The following is a 25,588-nucleotide window of genomic DNA, read 5'->3' on the forward strand; positions in this document are numbered from 1 at the left end:
GGTGACCCCATTTGAATTCCAGGTGACCCCACATAGGGTCCCGACCCCAAGGTTGAAAAACACTGGGCTACTTCCTCCTTTGCAGATTGCACATACTTAAATTAAAATGAACCAATAATCATGAACATGACCATTATCTTTGATGACATTGGGTGATAATGAAGACACACTAGCTACTTTGGCTAATCCCTGCAAGTGTCATGGTTCATTTCATTTACAGCGAGCTGAAATATTGTTCTCCTTATGATGTGATCAATATCAATATGAAGGACTTGTGAGTAGATTGTGAATGTGAGTCCCACAATGTAATGAAACAAAAAAAAAAATCCCTTTTTCATTGTAACATATCATCAAAGATGTGATGAAATCAACTTTTGATCAGGTACTGTGTTCATTTTCAGATACATACACTGAGAAAGTTAACAGGAATATGTTTTAATATTAACAATAGATGAATCTGTGACTTCGACACTCAGCTCTAGGTCATGCACTTTTAAAACAGGCTGTGTATAATCAGAGAGAAAACGTAAGCAGTATACTTGAGTACTTAGAGTAAATAGCCTATATAAATGCATACCCAGTCACAAAATCTGTTTAATGCATTCCAGCAGCTTGCCTTTAGCCCATAACTGCACTGGACAGGTGCAGATACACTCATAACCTTTCTCACACCTACAGCTGCTCGCTTTAATCTGCCTCTTTCCAAATCACTGCATATCATTCAAAAATATTTTCATATGTAAACATCTTGACAACAGCTGAGAGGCAAAAAGCAAAAGCAGAAGCTCTCTTGACACACGGCCATATCCGATACACATCTATTGCAAGGTTACACAGCCTCATGCATTAGAGATGAATCAGAAGAACCTGAGTGAGTAGAGAACATGGATATTTTCCTGAAGAAGCACTCGTTGACAATCAACCACCTGGCTGCATAATCATGCAGTGAGTGCTTCCATAGTCCATTCAAACTGTACTCAAACTTCCAGAAGCTCAGAGATAGTGGACACAGTGTCTAGGGAGAATTTTCTCTGTGCATGAGTCAATGTGTGGACCAGCAGTGGACAAATTTAGGTAAAATTACTACTTTATTGTATTTGGCATCAGTGTCATGCCACCTAATGAAGTATACAGACCACCATTAAAATGAGCCAATGAAGCATATTCACACGGATGGCATTTTCCACTGTGTTCACATTTGTGGTGTGAATCTCAGATTTGTTGTTATCAGAAGGATAATGTTTTAATCTTATGTTCAAGTCGTATAAATTCAGGGGATTCATCATGAACTGTAAAGGTAATGAATAATGAAAATACATCGAGGTATCACACCATAAATTTGAAGTAAAACATTTATGAACCTATTCATCAGCTATTCTATATGAAGGCTATGTCCAGAGTGTTTTACTTTTGAGCAGGCGGTGAGAAGGTTCCAGATTCGATTCTCAGTTGGACCGGAGCGTTCTGCATTGAGTTTAGCTGTTCTCCCCTCACTGTGCAGGTTTACCCCACCATTACAAACATGCACGAAGATGTCGATGCCTCTGACCATGGTGTGGATAGAGATCTGGAGTTGGTCCCCAAGCGCCTTCAACGCCAGCTTACTGACCTAATAATGACTGTGCTAATGCTAACTGCTAATGCTAATTCTAATGCTAGGTACTGTGTGTGTGTATTATTATGGGTAAAATGACAAAATTTCCCCACGGGGATGATAAAACAAGTTAACCTTTAACAGATGTGAATTGATATTATAGAATGAATTTGCAGCTTTCGTATTGTATTATGAAACACTATCAAACAGAGATGAGCTTAGTCACACATCTGCATCAAGTCATAACTTTGAGACCAATCAAGCAAGTCAGTTCCAGTGTCTGCTAAAAACCAAGCAAAAGAAGTCAAGTCATTGTCTTCTTTTTTTTTTCACAGTAAGTCACTTTAGGCCTTTCATCAGTGTTAGTCACGTGTCTCAAGACCTAAAAATGATGTCTTATGTTCAGTTTCAGTCATGTCATTTGACTGACGTTGCCCTCTTCGATTATCAAATGGTAATGTTACCAGTGGTTTATTCCTCTTGTCAGTTATGTTATGTTATTTTACTTTGACACATTGTCCAATATCTGTCCAAATGTTCATAATCCATTGTCTTTTAAAGGACTGATATTTAGCTTTTTAAAAATGGAATTATACATTTTAAAACATTTCCCTGTGGTCTACATGAACTGTAAATGCTCTGCTTGGGTCTGAATTCTTCATTAATTCAACTCCACAGGTCCATCGTCAACCCTATTTCTGAGTAACGACACCAGAAAGGTCCTTTTGAGTGCTGGCCCTTTAAATGCAAATGAGCCACTTCACACCCCTCCCCCTCCAGGTTGTTGGCTGTGCTGCTCTGTCCCGTTCAAACAACAGCTGAACATTTTAGGTAACTGGCTTGAAGTTTGGACATATTTTCAGTATGGACTACAACCGCTGCTGCTGACAAACAATTATGTCGTACTTGGAGAAATGTTCGTCGGAAGTCTTGACCTCGTATGTGCAAATGTCATGACGTAACTAGTTATGGACGTAACAAATGGATGTAACAAATTAAGAAGGAATTAAAACAGGTTGTAGAAATCCACTCAATTTTTGCCAAAATAATATAAAGATAGCTTTGCAGCACCTGGACGGTTCAAATTCAAACTTTTTGAACTATTAGGGTCTAAATACACAAATAAATGTACCAAAGACTAATAAAAGTGGGTTTAACAAAATATGACCCCTTTAAGTTACTTACAAGTGGCTCCAGAAAGCCCTGGCTAACATAGATTCTATTTCTACTGTCATCTGTTTTACTTGGAACCTCTATAACTGATCTGGAAACTCCTTTTTAAATGCTTTCTTTGTGAATCAGATCTCAAGGTGAATAGAAGCTGGGAAATCAGTCATGTCAGGATTTGACTGACAGACCTGTGCCAGCTTGTTCACCTGCTGAGTCAGACGTTCTGAGTTTCTGTCTATTTAATAAAATACTTTTTTTCCCTCCTAACAGACAGCTCTACAGTAGTCATGGCTGATAGGTCTCACTAATAAAACTGCAAAAGAACTTTCTTTCACAGAGCTAGGGCGTGCTCACCTTTGACTCCTTAGGCCGCCATAGTTCTTTGTCCAAATATGGTCACTTCTGGCTCCAGAAAGCCAAAATGTGATGGTGAAATCAACAACTGACTTCAAATCAGTGGTTCAGACACCAATGGTTGATGTTGCTTCACGTTTAATTATATTCTGTGGTTACTTATCATTTGGAAAGTTGTGAATTGGTAATAATGTGGAGCAGCAGTATGACATCTCATACCTCTGGTAACACTGTTTGAGCTTCTGAACACAATGTCAGAGGAAAACCACTGATTATCATGTCTTGTAAAGTGAAGCTCTCAGGGACAACATCTCTGAGTTTTCTGTGACAGAATGGATATTAATGGTCACAAAAACTACCAGAATAATGACTACTACAGCTAGAAGTGAAACATTTCTGCTTGCTGAAACAAAAAACAAACAAATCAAAAAACTAGCCTTTACAAAAAAATATGGCAGAAACTGTAAACAAAATTTAACAAGATGTCATCTTTAGTTTTCTATCTGGTCAGTTTCTGTCATATGTACCCTCGTAACACAATACAACAGACTGACCCAAACATTCACAACTACCTAAAATTAAACTGAATAGAAAAAAACTGCTGAAAAAATGTGAAACTGTCATAATCTTACATGAAGTATAATACAGATAAAAGCCAAATACCTTTATATACACAGTGATCTGTGTTAGTTATGTGCATTAGACTGAGAGCAGGTACCACTTCAAAGGGAGAAACTGAAAATGAATCATAGAACGTCTTTTTCTGTCCTGTTAATGAGGATGTCAAGAACGTACTTTTTAGTAAAATGTCCTCCATTTACATTGATTTCTTTTGAATGGCCGATTTTGAAAAATCTAATCCAAGCTTTGGAGAGAAGACACAATGTTCTATTTAAGACTGAGCTAAAAAGGAAAGTGATAAAATTTTAATGAAATGTAATGACATGCGACCACTGCAAGTTTATGCCAGGTTGTGGGCTATTTTGCAGAGTTGGCAGCTAAGTCCTTTTACAGGTCAAAGCGTTCTTGTTGAAAATCGTGAACTTTTAAACACTCCATTTAGACTAGTAAGAGATGGAAAAGACAAAAGCATCTGCCAATTTTATTATTTATTAATTCAGCTGAATAATATGTTGTTTTATCTTTAATGTGCTTTGTGTTTGTATGATTTTAAACTATTACATATTTAAGAGCTTTTTTGGCTACTCAATGTATCAAAGCGTGGTATAAAAAGTAGAATGACAGCCAAGAGATACTTTTATAAAAAGGGTCCATTTAGCTATTATTCTGAAAAGACAGCACTACAAAGCTTTATAAGCTAAATTTACAATGTCCAAAGTTGGAAGTAGCAGCTTACAAGTAGCACTTGAGGGCAGCATTATACCATCCCTGTCCTTACATGCTCTCACGATAATGAGACACAGAATAATTCATCCATAGGCTCGGTTAAAAATCAAAACGTATTACCTTCTGCATGAACAGGGTGCTTCCATTTTAAATATTTTACTCAAAAACTAGGAAATAGTTTCTGTAATACCTTGATCTAATGGTTAAAGACAAAAATCCAGGGCATTTTTGTAATCCACTTCAGCGATGTTTGGAGGCTGTATTTTGGTATTTAATAAGAGTGTGAGAGCATAAGGATTATTGGAACAAAACAGTTTTTAAGCTGTCACGACTGATTATGATATGATTAAATGAGTTCAAAACCCTTAAATGGATTTTCCATCCATCTCTTTTGATGATTTAGGATGTTTAGTGGTGATAATACAAAACAAAATGGGGTGGGTTTTGTTTTAAAATAGAGGGAAACATTTTATTTTGTCATGTTATTAGTACATGACACACAAACTTGACAGATAATTCTTGAAAATCAGCAGCGTTGAGGTGCACAAGTCAAATCCACAGTGACAATATAAGCACATCTCGGTATTACCAGTTACACCTTCCACATCATGTTCATTGCCTGTAACAAGCACACACGAGCCTTTCGGTAAATTGTTAAAAATACACCCTTCAGTTATACCTGCTGTGTGTGCTGTGTTAAGAGAGCGTTAACTGAAGTCAGAACCTATAAATTCATTAAACATTCTTTCTTTGCTCTATTTCTCCCGTCTTAATCTCCTTAACCCCCTCACACTCCATCCTGTGTCCACCCGTCTCTGGTAATTTCAATGTATTCCCTCGAACCCTCCTCTCTCTCATCAGGATTCTACAGGGATCGCTTGCTCGTCTCATTCCTTCACTCTGCAAATATTACTTTCCCTTCTTTCTTCTCATTCTTCCCCTCTACTCCTGCAGAAATCAATGTGTCTAAAGCAGGACAGATAACCTTGTGTTTGAAGTAGTAAAAGTGAGGGGGTGGGACAGGCAGAGGAGTCCTGAAATCATTAAAGGATATTCAGATTCTTCCTCCAACTTAATACTCTCTTCTCTATAGGACACTTGAAGGAGCAGCAGAGTGAAACCACTTTAAGACAAGAGCAGAGACATTTAAAACACAGACAGTAACAGTGCTGTGTTTTTTATAGCACAGACACTCACATTGTGCTTATCATAGACGGTACATAGAGAGTTGACGCAGCTTCAACTCGTCAACTGCTATTATGAAACCAAAAATTTGACATTTTGGAATTTGTACAAGGGACAGGATTAGGAATGAATGCATCAAAGGGACAACTCAGGTGGGATGTTTTGGCGACAACGACAGAGGAGGTTTGGACGAAAACGGAGGAAGGATTGTGAATATATTGGTAGAAGGATGATGAAGATGGAGCTATTTATGGATGTAGTGAAGGAGGACATGCAGGTAGAAGATACAGGGGACGGGGACGGATGGAAGCAGATGATTTGCTGTGGCGACGCCTAATGGGAGCACCCCCAAGTAGTAGTAGTAGTAGCAGTAGAAGAAGTGACCATATTTGGACAATGGTGGGATGAGGAGTGGAGAAAAAACCATAGAAACTCGCCAAGCTCGTGCTACCACTAACTCACTGAAAACAACATCTACATTGCAAATACTGTCATGTTAAACACCATCAAGTAATTTCAGCGGCTTGATAAATACTAACACATACATTTGTGACTGAAAACAGGGATACCAAGTTTATGTAATGCAAAAACAGGCTAATTAGTGGTAGCTCCCCTAATTAACAGTGTAGCTGCCAGACCATATAGTAAGGTAAGCTCTAATAAGGTCTACTAAACTGTCTGTGCTGGTGGAGTTCTGAGAGCTTGTTGTCTGTTGATGTTTGCTATCTCTATTTCTAAGATAATGCCTCTAATGTTGCCTACATCCTTCATAACAACCAGTACACCGAGTGGCAACACTACACAACTATAGTTAGAAGCTTTGAAACCAAGTTAATTAGTATCAAATCAGTAGTACATTCAGCTGCATGACAAACGTTAACATAGATTTGTGCTTGAAAACAGTAACATCGACTCCACATGATGCATTAAAACACCTATTAATGGGCTAGCTGACAGACTACGTATTGCAAAAATGACCAAATTAATGCTAACGTAAGCTAATGTGAAGTTAAGCTCACAGACCATGTTGTAAGAAGTATTAAAACTGTAGTCAATTTTGGACGACATTTACGTTACAGAATCCTGGTCTTGTTAATGTAAATACTGAGCCGTGAATGCAGTAGAGCTGTCTGTAAGGGAAAAAAAAATCCTCTTTATTAAATAAACATAAGCTCAGAAGCTCTAGATCAGCAGGTTGTGAGTTATCAATCAAAGGTCACATGGCTGACATGGACAGCACATGCCTGTCACTCAACTGATCTTATTTATGCAGTACTTTAAGGCTTAAAGCTGCAGTGCATGATAGTTTTGTGGTGTCATTAGACAAAAAGGTTCTCATCTGAGAATTCCATGACATATTAAGAATTCAATCAATCAATCAATCAATCGATCAATCAATGAACCAACCAACCAATCAATCAAATTTTATTTAGATAGTGTCACATTATAACAAAAGTTTTCTCATGACTAGGGGTGTGACGATACACTCAGCTCACGAGACGAGACCATACACGATATTGGGTTTAGGAGAATGAGACGAGACGATATTTCACATTACTTTTAAGAAAACTAAAATGACAAAATATATGACTGGACAAACAGATTTTTTTTTATTGAACAGGGTTACAGGTGCATTTTGAACACTATTTAAGTATGCGACGTACCTCACTTACCTCCTACCTAGAAGTTTGGATAGCTCACAGTCTGATAGGCTTCTGCCCTGTGCCTGCGAGACAGCTTTTCACTTAAATGAAAAATATCGTCACGATTTAATCACGTGCCACGAAATGTCACGAGATCTCGTCACACCCCTACTTATGAAACTTCCCATTTAGAGCTGATCTAAACCAGACTCTTAAGCCAATTTACAGAAACCCAACAGAATCATCCAGGTGCAAACACTTGGTGACAGCAGTGAGGAAAAAGTTCCTTTTATCAGGCACAAACCTCAAGCAGACCCCAGCATCTATGTATTTCTGCTGACTGTTTTCATGGTGCAGATGTTACTGAACCACAGGTGTTTTTAGGCAGGTAGGGGGTTAAATACACCATTGACTGCTGTAATTACAATCACAGTTTCAGTCAGATGTGATTCCACTGCTCTACTGTTGATACAGACTTGGAAAAGTATCTTTTCTTTTCCACAGCAGTGTGAAAACGGCCTCAGGTTCATCTATATTTTCATTTAGTTTTTTGATTGAACCGAGAGAAGGTAGCTGCACAAGGAAGGTGTATATTTCCAGACTCTGGTAATTTTTTTCTTTGATTTCAGCCTCTGCAGCTAAAACAAATTATGAAGTTTTATAAAAATCCCCCCCTGATAAAATTGTCTGGATAGGAAAATTATATAAAGAGACAAAAAAAACCTTCTCTGGCCTTGTCTGTAAACATACTTCTTCCTGTTGTGAAGTTGGACATTTTAACACAGGGTTTTTAGAGCCAGCCTTGAGGAGCTGCAGGTTTTTGCACTGTGGTGTTGGTGTCATTTTTCAGCCCTGCAGGCTGCCTCTTGGTGCTTATCTGTGTGTCTGGGAAATGTTTGTCTTCAGTGTACCTTTATGCGTGTGTGTGTGTGTGCAGTCCATGTTTATGTTTGTGCTTGTCGTTCTGTGTGTCACCTTGTATCCTTGGATGAGTCCATTCTGTGTCTCGAGGGGGGGTGTATCCCAGGTCACTTCCAGAATGGAGGGAGACGCAGCTGACACTTTGATCGACTGAGGAGCCACTGACGGAGCTGTAGGAGGAGAGGCGTTTGGTTCAGACACTGCATGTGCAGCTGGGTGTCAGAGTGGGAAATAGGGAAGATATGTTCTACCCTACCAATTAGAATGGGCCTAAGGCAGTACCTTGTAACTCCACTGTACCACACATATGCATGAACACTCAGTGGTGTGCACCTAAGGCGAGAGAAAAGGCCATATCACCCCATTTCATCATCCCCCTCCAGCCTTTTTCTGCCTCCCACTCCCCCTACTTATCCTCACCTCTCACTCCTCTGCATGTGATATGTATTCCCTACTAAACTCTACCAAAACACACACAAGCATCCATGTACTTGCACACATGGTGAATATGAATGTAGCAACAGTCTGATAGTGGGAAGGTGAGACTGGGAGTGAAATTGCAAAAATACATCTGGGTGTTACTATCATAACATGCGTATCTGTTTACCTGCAGTTGTGTTTGTATGGTTTCCAGCTATCTTATTGTGTGTGTGTGTGTGTCTGTGAGGAGATATATTTGCTCTCCTGTCTGTGTAATGGATCCAGGATTTGACTCTTTGCTGTAAGTTAAACAGGGATTGGGCACCCACTACAAAACAGATGACCCCTGACACAGCCCTTGATAACAGTTGGGTGTGTGTACATGCATACACACATACACACAGTGAATTTTAAAATACTAACAATGTGTTCTCAAGGGGCTACAAGAGTGAGAAAGGACGAGGACAAGAGCATCGCACAGGCCTAGAGCAGCAGAAACAAGACAAAACAGACAGACTCCACAATGATTTACACCCAAGGACCAACTTCAGTATTTTTCAATGCATCCCATGTCCTTTCAGCAGATTAAATTTGCTCTATTGTCATGAGACTGATCTGTTGGCATAAGAGCTCAGATTGGCTTTATGCCTAGCCTTTGCAGGTGAAGACTGTGTGAAATAATATAAACCTCAAACTAGTAAGACTGGATTGTCAAAATGCTATGGTAAGAAGGAGAGGAAAAGGAGGTGGTGTCTGACTAAGAGCAACAACTCAAAGGACAAAAGTGCTTTCATGCTCCCAGAATGCTACAAAAGACAAAATGTTAAAGAGTCAAGAGAAGAAGCAAAACTCAGCGCCTTTCTAACTGCTGTATATTTGTATTTGTTCTGTTTCCACCTACCTGCCTCTCCAACTGACACCTCAAAAGGTGTGGATGGGGGGCTCTCTCCAATAATATTGTAGCTCGTCATCACAATCTGGTAGCGTTTGAACTTCTTTAGTTCTACAAAGAAAGAAAGAAACTTTGAATTGAATAAAACAATAATATGACATGCAAAGAATCATGTATTGCCTGCACTTAACACTTCTTCCAGGAATAAAACTAAACCAAAAAATAACGGTCCCAGAGGTTACACTGAAATTACATATGCCTACGGTTCACAGATGTGTAGTGGGATGTGTCTTTTATCACTTTTGAATGCTAACATGGTGATCACGCCTTTAAAATAGTAACACTTCTATACCAAAAAAAAAAAACTGATCAAGAGCATGGGTGCTTATCAAAGATCATTGTGAACTGAAGAAACAAATGATTTTGAATAGTAACTTTTCTGAACCTTAAACTATAAGTTAAACAGAGAAGGGTTCGATATGTAAGATTCATGCACATGCACTCACATGAAGTGTGCACATGAAGTTGTTTTGTGCTGGGACCCAGTTGTTGGTTGACGTCAATAACTCTATTTTTATACTTGTGACTGTCTCAGTTACTTACATCCAAGATAAAAAGCCAGTACAGTGATATCTATGCAAAAGACTTCAGTTTTACAGTGAAAATCCTTATAATAGCTCCTGTCTTCCTCGCTGCCTCTGGTCTGATCTGATACACAAACACTAGCTACTGTTAGCTTTGAAACAGAGTTGGATCAAATCAGTAAAACAGACTTAAATATAAACTTCATGTATCCACACAAGCATGTGCAAGTCTTACATATTTAAATCACATTATGACCCATATCTGTGTGAAAGGCCACACACACATCTGGTGTAAAAAATTATAAATAGAAGATGGATCTGTCTTAAGTGATCATGGTGGAAGTGTAGGGTTGCAGCCGGCATTCTGTGAAGTGTGTATACGTTACATATCAAGTGTAGCCACAGTCTTACTGTCTTTCAGTCTTAAATCACTTACGAGTCAACTCGAACTCTGTTAGCGAGGCGCTGCTGACTGTCTTGAAGGTGCTCTTGGCTTGAGGGGGGGGGGCATAAGAAATAAAAGTTTTAAGTTGAATAATAACTTCCAACATTAAATGAACATTTAGTGACATGACATGAGTTAAAAGGAGTGAATATACACCTGGACATATAAACACGGTATCTAATCAGGCACATTTGGAATCTACACTAGAGTCAAGTTTTACGCATTATCAGAGCATTTACTATTTTATATCATTATAATATTATTGCATTTTGTTTTTAAATAAAAGGAATGACATAGATACAGATTGTGGCATCATGGAGAAAAAGGATGAAAAAAACAACAACTGAAAGTACAGTTAGCAGTGAGAATTTGGTATTTGTGATCTAAAGAAAAACACAATCTGTAGTATGATAGACTGATATGAGTTTATGAGTTATATTTGTCCCAAAGTGAAAACATCAAACACCTGGAACCTGAATCGTGAATTAAATTCAACAGACCCAGCATATCTTTCCATTACCACAAAGTCTAACAATCACATCCACAAGTCCAAGAAATCCATCATGAAAAACTTTAAGTGTTTTCAGACTGGGTATCTGGATCTGCGCTATACTTGGACACGCTCACTCCTTTCCTGCAGATGTTTCATTCACAAGCATGTACCCAAGTACGAGTGGGTGTTACAGGGCCAAAACAGTAGGTGGCCGTGAGGCAGGAATTCTGTCACTATCCTACAAACGCAGAAGTTACAAACCCTTATGTCATCGACCAAGTGACTGTTCTGCTCACAGGCAAAACTTATTTTTTTTACTTTATTTTTATTGTTTGATTTCTGTACAAAAGAATACAAATACAAGAATACAAAAAAACAAAAGGGACATTTGGGATACACTGACCATAAAAAACCTTTGTGACTAACAATTGGTTTTAGTAATGTGATGTTGAAATGAAAATTGTCCATTCATCTCATTTATCATGACATTGCTCTTCTTGAGTCCTCAATCTGTGGGTCAGAATCTCCATCTCAAATATTCCAGTCATTAGTTGTAGGAGGTTCTAATCTGCACCATTTTTTGATAATGGCCTTTTCACAGGCTGCTAATAGAATTTTAAACAAACATCTATCATTTTTTCTTACATTATTACCCACAGGCAATAGTTTTCTATCTGTAGACTGTTTGAGGCAAAGAGAAGAAGAGTGACCTTCGTTGTCCCTGATATTTCACCCAGTGGTTTGGTCAATAAGGTGAGCCCATGCTGCGTGGACCCGAGGCTTTTTCAGGAGACAACAGGAATGCCATCTACGCTCTCGTGGTGATTATGTTACTTCCAGTCTCAGGTACAGATTACTTTCACACGACAATGTTCTAGAGTCCATACCCAGGACTACCAGGACGACCTTCTCAGCCAGACTCGAGTACGGTACCTGTGCATGGAGCGTTTGCACTCACATTGATAAAATTAAGTGGACTTTGGGGTCCAACAGACTCGGAAACGGACTCGGATACCCAGTCTGAAAACAGCCTTTGACCCATAAGTGAACTTAAGTTGCCTGCAATTGATGCTGAAAAGACAATAAAAAAAGACATTGCAAAAACACCCCTTCTGTCCCCTCAGTGGATGTGTTTGAAAAGTTGACAAAGATGGGACACAGACATGTTTTGGATGTGTCTGTGCACAGTGGAAAAAGTTTCCAGGGCAATTTGTCCCTGTAAAAAATAGATCATCATTGGGACCCAGAAAACCCCAGATTGCTTCCCTAACCCCTTCATCCTGCTCTGGACTGCCCTTTCAAAACAATCAGACTCACAGCAGCAGTACTCACTCGTAATAAGGGCACTTGCGGTGTTGTTTTTGGTTGCCTGGATATCTGCTTCAGCGAACGTGGAAGTGTTTGCTGGGAGCTCTCTATAATATAGCCGGTAACCAGTCAACACCCCGTTAATGCTGTCTTCTCTGGGGGGCTGGAAACAAGACAAGAAGTGTACAGTTAATCAATTTCTCAAGAGAGAGAGAGAGAGAGAAAAAAAAAAAAAAAAAACTTCTCAGAAGGGGGAATACTGTGCTGTGCTCATTTTTATTATTTCTGCGTATAGTGAGCAGACTGACAGGTTACTGGCAGGTTGTAAGAGCAGTGTTTTATAAGCAGAGTCCACTTTACGGACCTGCTGGATTGGTCTGTGTGTAACCCACACAGACAAAGTGAGGCTTCAGTGGGTTTGGCACTCTAGTAAAGGATGATGAAATGGCTGGTGACTTTGTTTTTCATAGCCTCTTTCTGCTTTGACATAAGGATGGAGAGCCCAAAAAAGTAGACATTTCCAGACAGAAGAGTGAGGGTGGTATTTACGATCTGTTTACGTCACTTTTTCTCCAAAAACCTTTTCTCTGTTGTTGGCTTTTGCTGATGTGTGTGTGTGCTTCTTGTCCTTTATAACATCTCCCCTGCTTATTTCTCCTCATTAACAATTTGAACATTTCTCTTCCTGTCTGTCCGTCTGTCTGTCTGTCTGTCCCTCCCTCCGTCCTACATTCCTCCAATGTGTTTTTTGCTGCCCTCTGACCTTTCCTGGTTCAATAAATAATGATAAATCCATCCATCTACACACACACAAACAAAAACCTGCAGGGTTTCTTTGGTCCATAATTAAGCATCGCTCTAGCTATGTTCATTCAGGTAGGTCAGTGTGTGTGTGTGTGTGTGTGTGTGTGTGTGTGTGTGTGTGTGTATGTGTTTGTGTGTATGTGTGTGCATATACACTGTACATGTGTCTCAGATGTGTTGGCAGATCGAAAGTGAGTGATACCTTCCACTGCACCAGGACTGAGGTAGTGGTTGTTGGTCTGACTGCGAGGATCACCGGAGGTTCATCAGGCACTGGAAAGAAAACAATGATAAGAAGAGTGATGCGATTTCATGGCTGTGTTCATCACTGAGTGCACCTCAGTCTCTTAGCCTTGCTCTCTTTGCTTTACTCTGATGTAGTCACTCTGTCGCAGGAGATTAATGTGAACAACTGATGTTGTGTAGATCTGTTGTTGGTATTATTTGGGCGGTCATTGTTTATGATGTTCTGTTCATGATTTCTTTTCTTATATTCCTCATTTAATAGGTCTTATTTATTTTATTTTATTGGAATTTTTTATTTTCTGTCTCTTCTGCCCAGTTTACTCAGTTCTTGTTCTAGTTATTGTTACCATTATAATGATCACCATGGTTGTATTGTTTGCATTGTTGATATTGTCTTCAATATTGATATTGTTCTACCCCCTTCACCCCCCCCCCCCCCCCCCCCCCCCAGCCCCATGTCAGGTCCGGTATCGAAATGCGGTTCAACAAAACTCATAATAAAGACAGTAGAATATCGAGGGGAGCCTCATATACTTCATGAAGTTTCCCTCAGCAAAGCAAATCTGTTCAGCACCAAAAGGCAGCCAGACTACCATTCTGCTGTTATGATGCTGGACAAGACAAGTTAGAAAAAAAAAAAAAAAAAAAAAAAAAGATAAGAAGAGTGATGAATCAGATGGCCTGTCTCATCACTGGTCTGTCAATCCTGCTCTTATACTTCTCTAAAATATGCTCATTTTCCATCATTTCCCTCTTCGTCTTTCCTCCTCTCCAGGTTCTCACCGTCCTGCAGAGTCGTCACAGCCTCGGTCTCTTTGCTGAAGACGCTGTCTCCAATGTCGTTGGTCGCCAGCATTCGCAGTTTGTATGAAGTGAAGGGCTTCAGCCTACAGATATACATATATACAGACGCACCAAAACAGAGGGATACAAACATAAAGCATAAATTCAATTAGATGTGTCCACTTTCCTTTGCATTGGAATCTCCTAATTACTTGTTGTTATGGACAGACTTTTTGTTTTGTAAAGTCAGGACAACCTTGACCTTTGAGCTTTCTAATCAGTTCATCCAAGGACATTAAAGAACAAAGCAGTTCACTGATGAATGACTTCCTGTTGCAAAGTCTCGACCCTTCATCGCACTCGAGGCAGATTCTGTCCCCTTCATTCCAATGGCAGAGGTGAATGTGATTCGCAGATTTTGGCAGATTCTTTTGTCTCATATATTGGTCTCATTAGGTGCTGTGTACTATTTTTCTAGTCTTTTCCTTCTTTTTGACTTTGTTTATTTTGTGTATTTTTGTATAATATAGTAGATATTTATCCTAGTTAATAGTGTTTTTATAGGTTAACTATTTTTGTCTATTTGTAGTATTTCTTCTGTTTTTATATGCTTGAGCTTAATTAGTTTGGCGCCACTTAATGCTATATAGTTGAGAATCTGTAGGGTGTGGCTCTCTCTCTGTCTCCACGTTTCCGTATGTCCAGGCGCACCTCCGCTCCACTTCACGCAGGATTTGCCTCATGCCTGCAGCTTAGCTTTTTGTTAGCTTTTTGTTTTTGTTTGCCCAGGTGGGTCCAGATGTCCTGTTTTTGCTTTTCTTTTCATTAGGGCTGAGTTTGGGGCTTGTTTTTTGTGGGTAGGGTAGCGATGTGCTGGTAACTTCTACAGCCCTGTATGTATAGGGTTAGCCTGTCCAGTGTACTGTCCTTATTTACTTTGGCCAGTCCACTCTGGTCTTTTCTTTTATTACTTTGGTCACTTTTTTCCAGTTATTTTAAGACAAAAAACACTCAAAGTAAAGAAGTGAAAAAAACAAAACAAAAACAACAAAGAACAAAAAAAAAAAAAAAAAAAAAAAGAAATCAAATAAAACAACTAGAAGCACTCGGAGAGCGCAGACCTCTGCCAAGGCAGATCAGTGGCCCCCCCACCCCCGATCACCACCAAAATTTAATCATTTGTTCCTTGTGCCAGTGTCAACATTTCCTGAAATTTTCATCCAAATCCATCCATAATTTTTTGAGTTATCTTGCACACAGACAGACAAACAAACAAACAAACAGACAAACCAACGCCGGCAAAAACATAGCCTCCTTGTCGGAGGTAATAGAATAAAAAATGTTTTTCAAATGATTCCCTTTGACTCTTGTGTTCTTTTTTAATATGTTTCATCTTCAGGTTTTAACAACAAGCCACATATAAGATGAACAGTTTGACAGTAAACTGACTTAGAATTTTAGTATGAAAAATAAAACAGTTTGAGGCATGTCGCTGTCTCAACAACAAACTTTTGTGAAATCTGACACAACTTTCATCTGACTCATTAAGCAAACAGCCGTCTCACTGAAACCACAGTGAAAGTTTACATTAAACTGCCGTAGAATCATGTCATCCTCGAATCCCGGTGAATATTTGCGAGACATTGTGTTACAAGCATAATGGGCACTGGAGGACATACACACCTTATTATGATGCACTGTGGACGCATTTATAAATGAACACATGACATTAATTCATGAGAAATTGATTTTCATTGTTGTCTTAAACCTCTTAATTACTCAGAGGCAACTGTATATCAATGAGAATTTAATTACAAAGTGGATTTTTTTATACAAGCACTTTAGTGTTTATGCACTGTATATGTCTGTGAGGCAAACAACAAATTACACGTATTTTTTTCTTCATATTGGATTCATAAAGCTTTTTATGTCAGGTTTTCAAATAGGATGGGTTGAAATAGGTAAAAAAGCACCATATTGGTATTACTGAGGAATGTATATCTGACTGTGTCTTTAATATGTAGGAGTTTACACAGATAGCAATTTGGAACTGGATTTGTTTACATTTGTATTTCTTATAGGTACTTAATTACTATGAAAAAATACTGCTGCATTAAGTGTAAGAAAATACATATTCTTTATACATAACTACAATGGGAAGTTGTAAATGTTTGTGACATTATTTTCTTAACTCTATTTTCTAAAATCACATAAATACATAAAGACTGATGATTAAGAAAAATTAACCTTTCAAGACACATAAAAAAAAATCTCAATATTAGTGATCTGAAATGTGTATATGTGGATGAGACCACATGTGGAGAAACTGTTTTTTGCATAATATTTGTATTAGACGACAGGAGGACCTTGATAGAGACACCTTCAGCAGAAACTACAGTAAATACTGTGTGTTTCAATTCAAAATACAGGATAATAAGGGTGTTGAGATAGAGGAAACTACAAACGGATAACAGGTTGTTGTCACATTCATGCCTGCCACTGCCTACGTTTTTTAAATTAAATAGCAACAGTTTGTCATTATGTATAATTGCAGTTAAATTACAGAGTACTATTTTGCTAAACATTTCTGATGTGTTTACTCTTTTTGCTAAAAAAAACCCAAAACAAAACAAAAAACAAAACAAAACAAAAAAAAACAAAACACTGCCTGCCTGATCAAAAAAAGCCACCACCTGGATTTAAGTTAGCAAATAGTTCAGATCCCTCCATTGGATAATTACTGCAGTGATTAATATGTTTCAGCTGGAACAAGTTCTTTAACCCTTTAACTGATGCAGTGAGAAGCTTCTCTTTTCTTAAATAACCATCAGTTTGATAGAGAACATAAAGATTAGGCTGTGCTTCAAAGGAAAAAAAGGTCATGTGGTCTAATGAGTCCAGACTGACCCTGATCCAGACTAATGAAGAGTGATGGATGAAGTGATTACCCATCATGCCTAGTGCCTACAGTCCGAGTGGGGGGTTGGTTCAGTTGATCAGGTCTAGATTCTACATTGTTATTTGTCCATATAATGAAGGACGTGTAAGGAAATGCTGTGACATTACTAGTGATGCACCAATATCACTTTTTTCCAAACGGAGTACAAGTACAAGTACTTACATTTGAGTACTTGCCGATACCGAGTACTGATATGAGTACTTATTAATAGCATTACACTTCTTAATAGTTACTTTTGAAAATGTCCTTTATTGTCGTCATTAGTCTGACTGTAACAAAGTGCTGCTACTGACATTTAATGTATTGGAATGAGCATTTCTCAATCAATCCACCAGGGGGCACCGCTCTTAATTAACCATACTGGCCGAAAATCACAAAGAAGAGTAAAGTTTTTTGAGAAGAAGAAAAAGAAGAACGTCAGTAACAACAGACATGGAGACGACAGCGGTAAAACTAATGTGGATACTAATGTTGATATTGATATTGCTGAGGGTAGTTGTCATAAATCTGTCAGTAGTTTTTCTCTAACTCACACAGTCACTCTTTGAACAGATCCTCTACCTCCACGGTTCCTGGTGGTATTCTCCATCTGGGTACACACTGCGAGCACCCAAAAAACGGATGGAATGTATGCAGAGGATGGACAGAACGCTCCGTCCATATCCGTCTGTGTCTTTAATGTTACTTGCAGTCAGCGATACTTTTGTCACCGTCATTTATTTTGAAAAATCTCCACACTGCTGACAATACTCCTCTGCCGTGTACCTGCTGCACTTAACTGCGAATGTCACGCTGCCGTAAGTGATATCAGTGCGGCTGTATCGGAGTACTTTTACAAGTACGAGTACAAGTACACAGGCTGAGTATTGGACCGATTCCTGATACTAGTATCGGTATCAGTGCATCCCTAGACATTACATAAGCTAACTGAAATAATGCCACGGTAAATGCACAATGTAATCAAAGTTAAAAGCAGTCCAACAAAAAGTGGTCTTTTTGCAACCACTTGACATTTCAGAACACTCGTTCTACAGCGCCACCACTGGTCAAACACTCCACAAGGAGACCTTTAACAGTCTGGAAATAACTTCCTATCAACACTTCCTTTTCTTGCTTTAACAGACATGTTTTCCTCTTTCACTGGCCTTTTGAAGAGCAGACAAGGTCTTGAATAATAATTCCTAATTGTCTCTGGTGTCCAAGCGCCTTTTACTGTTTCTTACTACCACAAAATCTTATCTGCATTTCTCCTCTATGCAAGGTGAATGTATTAATAAGTACAGAATAACAATTTACATGTCATTTTGAGAACACTTAAGTCTAGCGCCACTCACAATCATCCCAATGAGAACACAGCAGTTGGTAAAACACCAGCAGAGTGAGGCTGCAGTGTAGTGCCTAATACTTGAAATGTGCCCTCTCCTTCACATCGCTGGACATTGATTAAAATTTAAAAGATTATAACATAGTCAGTGGCAAAACAAATTTGACTTTGCTTTCAATTAATCTGAACCATTATTAAGAGCGAAGGGGGGCAGGTTAAATCATGAGTGTCCTCCAGCTGAGTTGTATTAAACAGCTATCTACATCACAGCCATTAATATCTCTTTTTGATAACAAAAGTCTTGAATAAATAGAATAATATCTAGAATACAGCAGTAACTCTTATGTTCTGCCATGACTTTAAATGAAAAGATGACACATCAGTTCCCAAACAAGTAAAGTAGTAAAAAACCATCCAAATATTTCATACACTTAATGTGATTTTTTTCATTATAGGGGCTTTCTTTAGGGGCTAAATATTGGTGTTACCTCTTTTCACAGCCGTCCATAACAACAGGACTGGTTCTGCTTGGGGACAATCAGACAACACAGAAGTGCTCATACTGTACTTTGGTTGAACAGTCTGTCTATCCTACCTAAGGGAGGAAATACAGAATGTGATGGGACTGTACACAGCAAACTGTAGGATCCTGTTTCAAAGTTTCAGAACAGAGCTGTGAGACAGCGCAGAGAAATATAACATGATGTGTAAACTCACAACTGTGTGGGCCATCCTTTACAGACTGCTCTGAAGGAACAGTCTGCAACATGAGCACAAATATGTCAAGATGAGACAGGTATCAAAATAAAGATTTACTCTTTCAAAACTCAAGTTTCAGTGCTTTTCTCAACATATGCATAGCAGTTTTCAGATCAACCTTTACAAAGTTTCAATCTTGGAAAACAAACAGCCTGAGAACAGTGACAAATGTGACACTGAAAATGTGTTGGAGAAGCACTGTAAAAAGAGGGATGCAGTTGAGAAGAAGCAGTCAGGTTGACAGGACTCTGTTGGAATAGCTCTGTCACTGTGTGGAAATCTCAATCAGCATTCTCCTCCCTTTGCCATTTGTGTTTACTGTTTTCAAAGTTCCCTTTGTTGTGTGAAAGAACAACCTCTGAGCTGGGACTACATTTTGGAAATGGCAAAAACATGTCTTTTTATGTGACATTTTATTTGGAGGTATTTAGTCATTTTACTACAATGGCTTGTTTCTCCAAGTAAAAAACTTCCCAGACAAGTTCACTATTTAGCCGTGGCTCTGTCTCTGCGTCCTGTACTTACTGCTGCCAAGACAAGTGTGACTTGTTGAAACAAATAAAAACTAGCCAAACAGCCAACTGAGTGTTTACCACTATTCCAGAATGATAATGAGCCAGATCTCCAGTACTGGCACTAAATGTATTCAGACATTCAGAAAAAATAGTTTTCAGCCTATAAAACATTATGCAAACCTTCAAAACTTAAAACTCTTTTCAAATTGGGTTTTGAGCTTTTAAACCGTTCCAAACTTTTAAGGTTTTCTTACAGTTTAAAGTCATGGCATGATATTTAGCCCATTGATAATCATCTCCACTCAGTTGAATGTGAAAGGCTGCATTCATGTTATATCCATCACTATTTGCACATCATTTCCTGCCTTGAGATTTGTCTGGCACTCTTAAAATGGCATCTTTATAAGGTGCATTATTGTGTTGGTACTAGTAAATATCAGTCATTTTTGTGTGTATTTCAAGCTCTGCATATTTAATGTATATTTTTTACCAAATCTGCCATGAGCAAATTTTGTTTACAAAGCCTTGAGGGCATTATTGTTGTGTTCAGTGGCCAAAACTTATAAATGGTTGGCATTTTTCATTAGATGTACTCTGTGTATCTAAACTGTTTGGGTTATACTAAACTGAGCACAATTAAAACTAAAATGTCATTATTAGGATGGCCCTATCTGTTATATGCTTCCATAGATGTGAGACTCTGTGAGCCTAGGAGAGTATACCAGTTCAAAAAAGAAGGGCTGATCTTCTGTTGTCCTGTATAAAATCAGTTGCAGGCCCAATAGGGGACTAGAAGAGATCCTCTGGGATTGTTGGTATTGTGGGAATATAACATCAAAGACCCCAGACTCAAATAGGGGAGGGGTACCAACAGCACTGGGAGGATGTTGAGGATGTTGGAAACACTGAGGACGGTTTCAAAGTGTGAGCAAAAGTTTGAGCCTGAAGACTTGAATGGATTGTGATTCTAAAGATGTCTCGGTGGAAAACAACAATTAAGGACAGATAACATGCGAGAGTGTGCACGCTGAGATGTAAGCTAATTCCTTAGTTTGGTGCAGTAATGAGTTACTGATAAAATGAGCCCAGAAAAACACAAACCCAGCATCTAAACAACAACAGCTCCGCAGCCGCCATCATGGCAGACAGACTCACCCCGAGGCAGGTTAAAACTGGCGCACACACACACACACACACACACACACACACACTGAGAGGAAACTCCTCAGCATCTCAAACACCCCACTGATAACTCCAGAAGAAGGAGCATAAACAGTCACGAAGCAGGGGACACACATCATACACTACAGGTTGGTGCTACATGGTGGACCAGCCTAACCACTGTCATTATGACACAGGTTTTCATAATGAGGAAAGACAGGATGAGGGGATAAATATGGAGGAATGGAGGAAGGAAGCTGAAAAAAAATTGAGTCCCCTGTTTATTTTTGTAATGCTTAAAGATGAATAAAAAATAATACAGAAGTCTGCATGAATCGATGTAAGAAAACGAATAGAAGATGCAAACAAAAGTAAAAATAGTTAGCTGCATTGGATGAACCCTAGGCAAACAGTTTAATGGGATTTAAAAAAAAAAAAAAAAAAAAACTTCTGAGGGACAAAGAGAGTGTGAGAGAGGCTCCTGCAGTGCCTCTTTGATTAGAAGAGTGAGATCCTCCATGTTTCTGCACTGACTGTGGTTAGTCTGCTGTCCCTGTGGATGCTTTGGTTTATGTAGTTTTCCACACAAACTGCACTTAAAGATGTGAATAAATACAATTCTTCCATTCTTTTCCCCCCTGTTTTGCTATTTTGCTGATTCCTTATGCCTTCCTCTCCATGTCCACTTGTCTCCTCAAGGACGTGGAGACATTAGATCTTTTACAGAATGCGCTAACTCAAGCCCACCATGTCATCCTTGACTAAAACGTCATCCTTATGGCACTGCAACGAAAAGCAAAAGACTGTGAAGGACATGGTGATATCCGCATTCATATATCGAACAATAGTCACATGTGTAGCAGCTCTGTGTGTGTGTGTGTGTGTGTGTGTGTGTGTGTGTGTGTGTGTGTGAGTGTGAATCACAGATTGAATGGTTAACATAGCGGCCATGATGTAGCTCGCTGGTTTGTGGATCCTACAGTTCTTGAAGCCTAGCCTTTAGCATTTGGCTCTCACTGTTCTCATTTTTTGGAGCAAGAAGTGACAATATTTTAACCAAAATGTGGAACATGCTTTCTTTTCTGTCTGTTTTAGTCACATGATACACACAGGAGTTAGTACTTTGTTGCATAACCACTGTTTCTGATGACTTTTGATGGTCTAGTATTTTTTTCGTGACTGTACTGTTGTGTTAATACCAGCACATGTGAGTGTAGTACATAACAGTGGTAACACAAATGTTGATTTTGTGTAATATATGAACACGCTGCCAAGCAGGTTAATGAACTGGATAAGACCGACCGCATAATGAAAAACCATAAAATGTTTTATTCAATAAATAGAAACCTTAAAGGTCTGAGCAGGTCAGCACAGCCTGTTATCAACCCTAAAATCTCATTACCACACCAATCATTTCCCAGTATATTTAGGGGCCTTCTTTTTAAAACAGAAGAGCTGATTTTACAGAGCTGGTGTCTAGCGTTCATTGGTATTGTATCTGTAAGACACTAAGACACTGGCTTCATTCCTGGTCTGTGGTTGTTGCCTGTTGGTGTAATCTGTACCTGTCCACAGCCCAGGCGGTCACATTGTGTGGGACGTCAGCAGTGTGCATTTTCCACTCTCCGTTGGGCAGCTCCTTTATTTGAACTGTGAAGTATCTCAGGGGGGAGGAGCCAGAGTTTCCCATCACCCAGTGGAGGTGGAGACGGCGAGCTTCAACGCCATCCTGAGGAACTGACAACTTCCTGGGTGGCTGAGGTCGTTCTATGGAAGTGAAAGAGAGTTTGGAGAAAAAAAAAAATCAGAGTGAGAGAAAGGAAAAAGAAGCCAAGATGAAATGAACTTTGATAATAACTTTAGTAAGAGTCAATTAGTTGCTGAATGCAAGAACAACTGTGTCTACACACTTCAGAATCCATTATAAAAGTAGGTGTTAATGACTGGGGACATTCCATTCCAACTCACTGTGGCCCCAATAGCTCATGTAATGATTAGAGGAAAAAATAACCTAAAAATGTCACTTAAGGTTGTGGGACCTGGCAAAAAGACAAGGAACGTTCTTCAAATTTCCAGAACTTACAGAAAAACAGGTGTAAAAGGTGTCATGTGGAGTTTGAACATGTCAACACTGTACAAATACACAAGTATAAATATTGCAGCCACTGAAATGTATAAAAAAAATCAGAAAAAAATGATAAATTGATGGAGAAATGCAGCATCTTTTAATTTTTTTTACCCTTATGAATATCAAAACCATGAATATTAAGAATCCTTTTTTTTTTTTTTTTTTATTTTATTTTTATTGAATCCTTCAAAAGTTCACAGGTCACATTTAAGAAAATAAATCAAGGACATCACAATTGGTCCACAGCCCTAACACAGAGCCGAACACATTGCATCTTGCACTAAATTGGAAAGAACATACATTAGTAAGATGTCCATGTTGAAGGAACAACCCTTCCTTTTCCTTTTTCTCCCACAATCCCCCCTCTCCCCTAGCCAGTCAGTCATATAAAAAAAAAAAAAAAAAAAAGGTAGGCACATTGGATTTTCCAGCATGAGCTGAGTTCAATCAGCATCCCTCAATATGAGCCAATCTGTGTTAAGAAGGGTTCCCACACACTTCCATATATATCCATCTGTCCATTTATCTTGTGGATCAGTCTTTCAAATGAGGCGGTCTCTGATAAGGCTGAATACCATTCAGAATAAGTAGGGTTGTTCTGCCCCTTCCAGTGCCTTAGTATGACCCTCTTAGCTGTAGTGAGTGCAATTTTAAGCCAATCGCTCGTTTGACTTCTAATGTAACATCATGTTCCAGGAAATTCAGAAGACACAACGCAGGTGTCAGGACCAAATTCAAATTTAAAGTACTATTTATAAGAATCCTTCTTGAGAAAATATATTTTATTTTTATTTTACTTTAAAAGTGGGTTTTTCAGCTCTGAAGAAACATTTGTTAACATCTGTGGCAGTCAGTTTTTGTGTGGGACCAAAGAACTTGTGGATATGATGGAACTATATTAATACAGAGAGTCAATATTTGGTTGTAAGAAAGTGAAAAGAGTAGAAATATTACTCTCTGAAAAACAAAGATTTTACTTTCAGGTAAGAAACTACTCTTTTTTATTTATTACATTTCAAGCAAAGCCATTTACAGGAAAACAAATGACCCTTGTTGGCTTTTTGGATTTTCAGGCCAAATTTCAAACCAGTCCAGTGAAAAATGAGCAATTGGGGAGACTTGAGGCTTTTATGCACTGGAGGGGGCCACATGAACAAATGAAGTGAAAATATGAAACATTCAGTTGCCAATATTTTGCATGAAAACTAACTACTGCTGAGGCTATGATGTTGCAATGCTTGTTCAATAAAAAGTCAGATCAGATTTGCTCCTGCACAAACTTCAGAGGAAAAGGATGGAGTTGACATCATGTGGAGTTCACAACAAAACGCTTTCATTTGTCTGCTGTTTCTGACCTCGATCTACTGCTGGTCATACACTGATTTATACACCTAGATTTGATGTTTCAGGTGCAGCTTCATTAACCAAAATATAATAGACATGAGCAAAGTGGGGTGTGACGCTATCTTTGTTTTCCCTGTTCTCATGGTTCCACACAAACCACAGTTTAAAAAAAAAAAAAAAAAATCACAGTTTTTGTGACCTAAAATGCCATTTAGATATGGACGAGAGGCCTGAACGCAGACAAATATATATTTTGCTGGGCTACTGCTGTCACGCAACATATGGCTCTGGAGAAAATAACATATATTCTTAAAAATAAAGTAGACGTATATGAAGGTATCTGAAAACACTTTGCAGATTTTATTAATAAAACAGATATTGGACAAATCTTACAGGAAATATAGGAGAAAATCAGTGGTGGCTGCTCATCCTTCAGACGGGAAGCTCATTGTCGACTTGCATAAAAAAAAAATTGTCAAGTTATTTAAACATAAATTCGGCCCTCCGTTCCTTTTTAAGAAAATGGTCAGCGACCTTATCGTACCAAGTAGGCGTCTTTTCCAGGGACTGGACCAGTGTCCTCTCAATGTCCAGCAGAGCTAGGCTGCTTAGATTGCCTTGGCCCAGTGTGCTGTGGGTGTAAGACTTCAGCCTTTTTAAACAAGAGATGCTCCTTTCACTCCAACCTAGCCGACAGTTTGATTGATTTAACTATCTACAAAATGATATTAAAGTCGAACAAGAAATGATTAAATTACGTAACTGAAACAAGAAATCGCTGAAATTGTTAAATTGAAACAAGAAAGTCCAATGAGTGTGTTTTATTTACAGTGCAAGAAATGAACGAGTAATTTCGTAGTGGTTTCTCTGATTTCACAGCAGAATGTGTGACGGTATTAAACTGAACTGTGTCAGTGAAGGAGCAGATCTGAAACTAGCTGTCAATCAAACGGGATTCAGCCTTTCGACTGATCCTCCAATCAGCACGTGGGATTCTGGTGTCCAGCCCAGCCGAGCTCCGCCCACAGCTCCATTCACCCCCAGAGACTCCCGGTGTCCGGGGGCGGGACAACATTGTGTCATTTATTCAATTACCGTCCAGTTTTGAGGCAATGAAAAAAACTGTTCCACTCAGTCCCATTGAAGCCCATAGACACCTGGGGCCTCATGTACAAAGCGTGCGTACGCACAAAAACCTGGCGTACGCCC

General features: G+C 38.9%; 1 protein-coding gene across 2 annotated transcripts in view; it reads right to left on the bottom strand.

Annotated features, from left to right (window-relative positions):
- The window catches only part of LOC115421076 (protein sidekick-1), a 504,319-nt gene that overhangs the window by 21,873 nt on the left and 456,858 nt on the right, over positions 1–25,588 (bottom strand). For both annotated transcript variants that reach the window (XM_030136788.1, XM_030136797.1), the window contains 7 exons: positions 22,473–22,674; positions 14,190–14,293; positions 13,363–13,433; positions 12,381–12,519; positions 10,547–10,603; positions 9,536–9,637; positions 8,269–8,384 (listed from right to left, as the gene is read on the bottom strand). In XM_030136788.1, the coding sequence (XP_029992648.1) occupies positions 8,269–8,384; positions 9,536–9,637; positions 10,547–10,603; positions 12,381–12,519; positions 13,363–13,433; positions 14,190–14,293; positions 22,473–22,674 (791 nt within the window). The remainder of the gene's footprint in view (positions 1–8,268; positions 8,385–9,535; positions 9,638–10,546; positions 10,604–12,380; positions 12,520–13,362; positions 13,434–14,189; positions 14,294–22,472; positions 22,675–25,588) is intronic.

The sequence above is a fragment of the Sphaeramia orbicularis genome, chromosome 1 (genome assembly GCF_902148855.1).
Source record: "Sphaeramia orbicularis chromosome 1, fSphaOr1.1, whole genome shotgun sequence".
Classification (NCBI taxonomy): Eukaryota; Metazoa; Chordata; class Actinopteri; order Kurtiformes; family Apogonidae; genus Sphaeramia; species Sphaeramia orbicularis.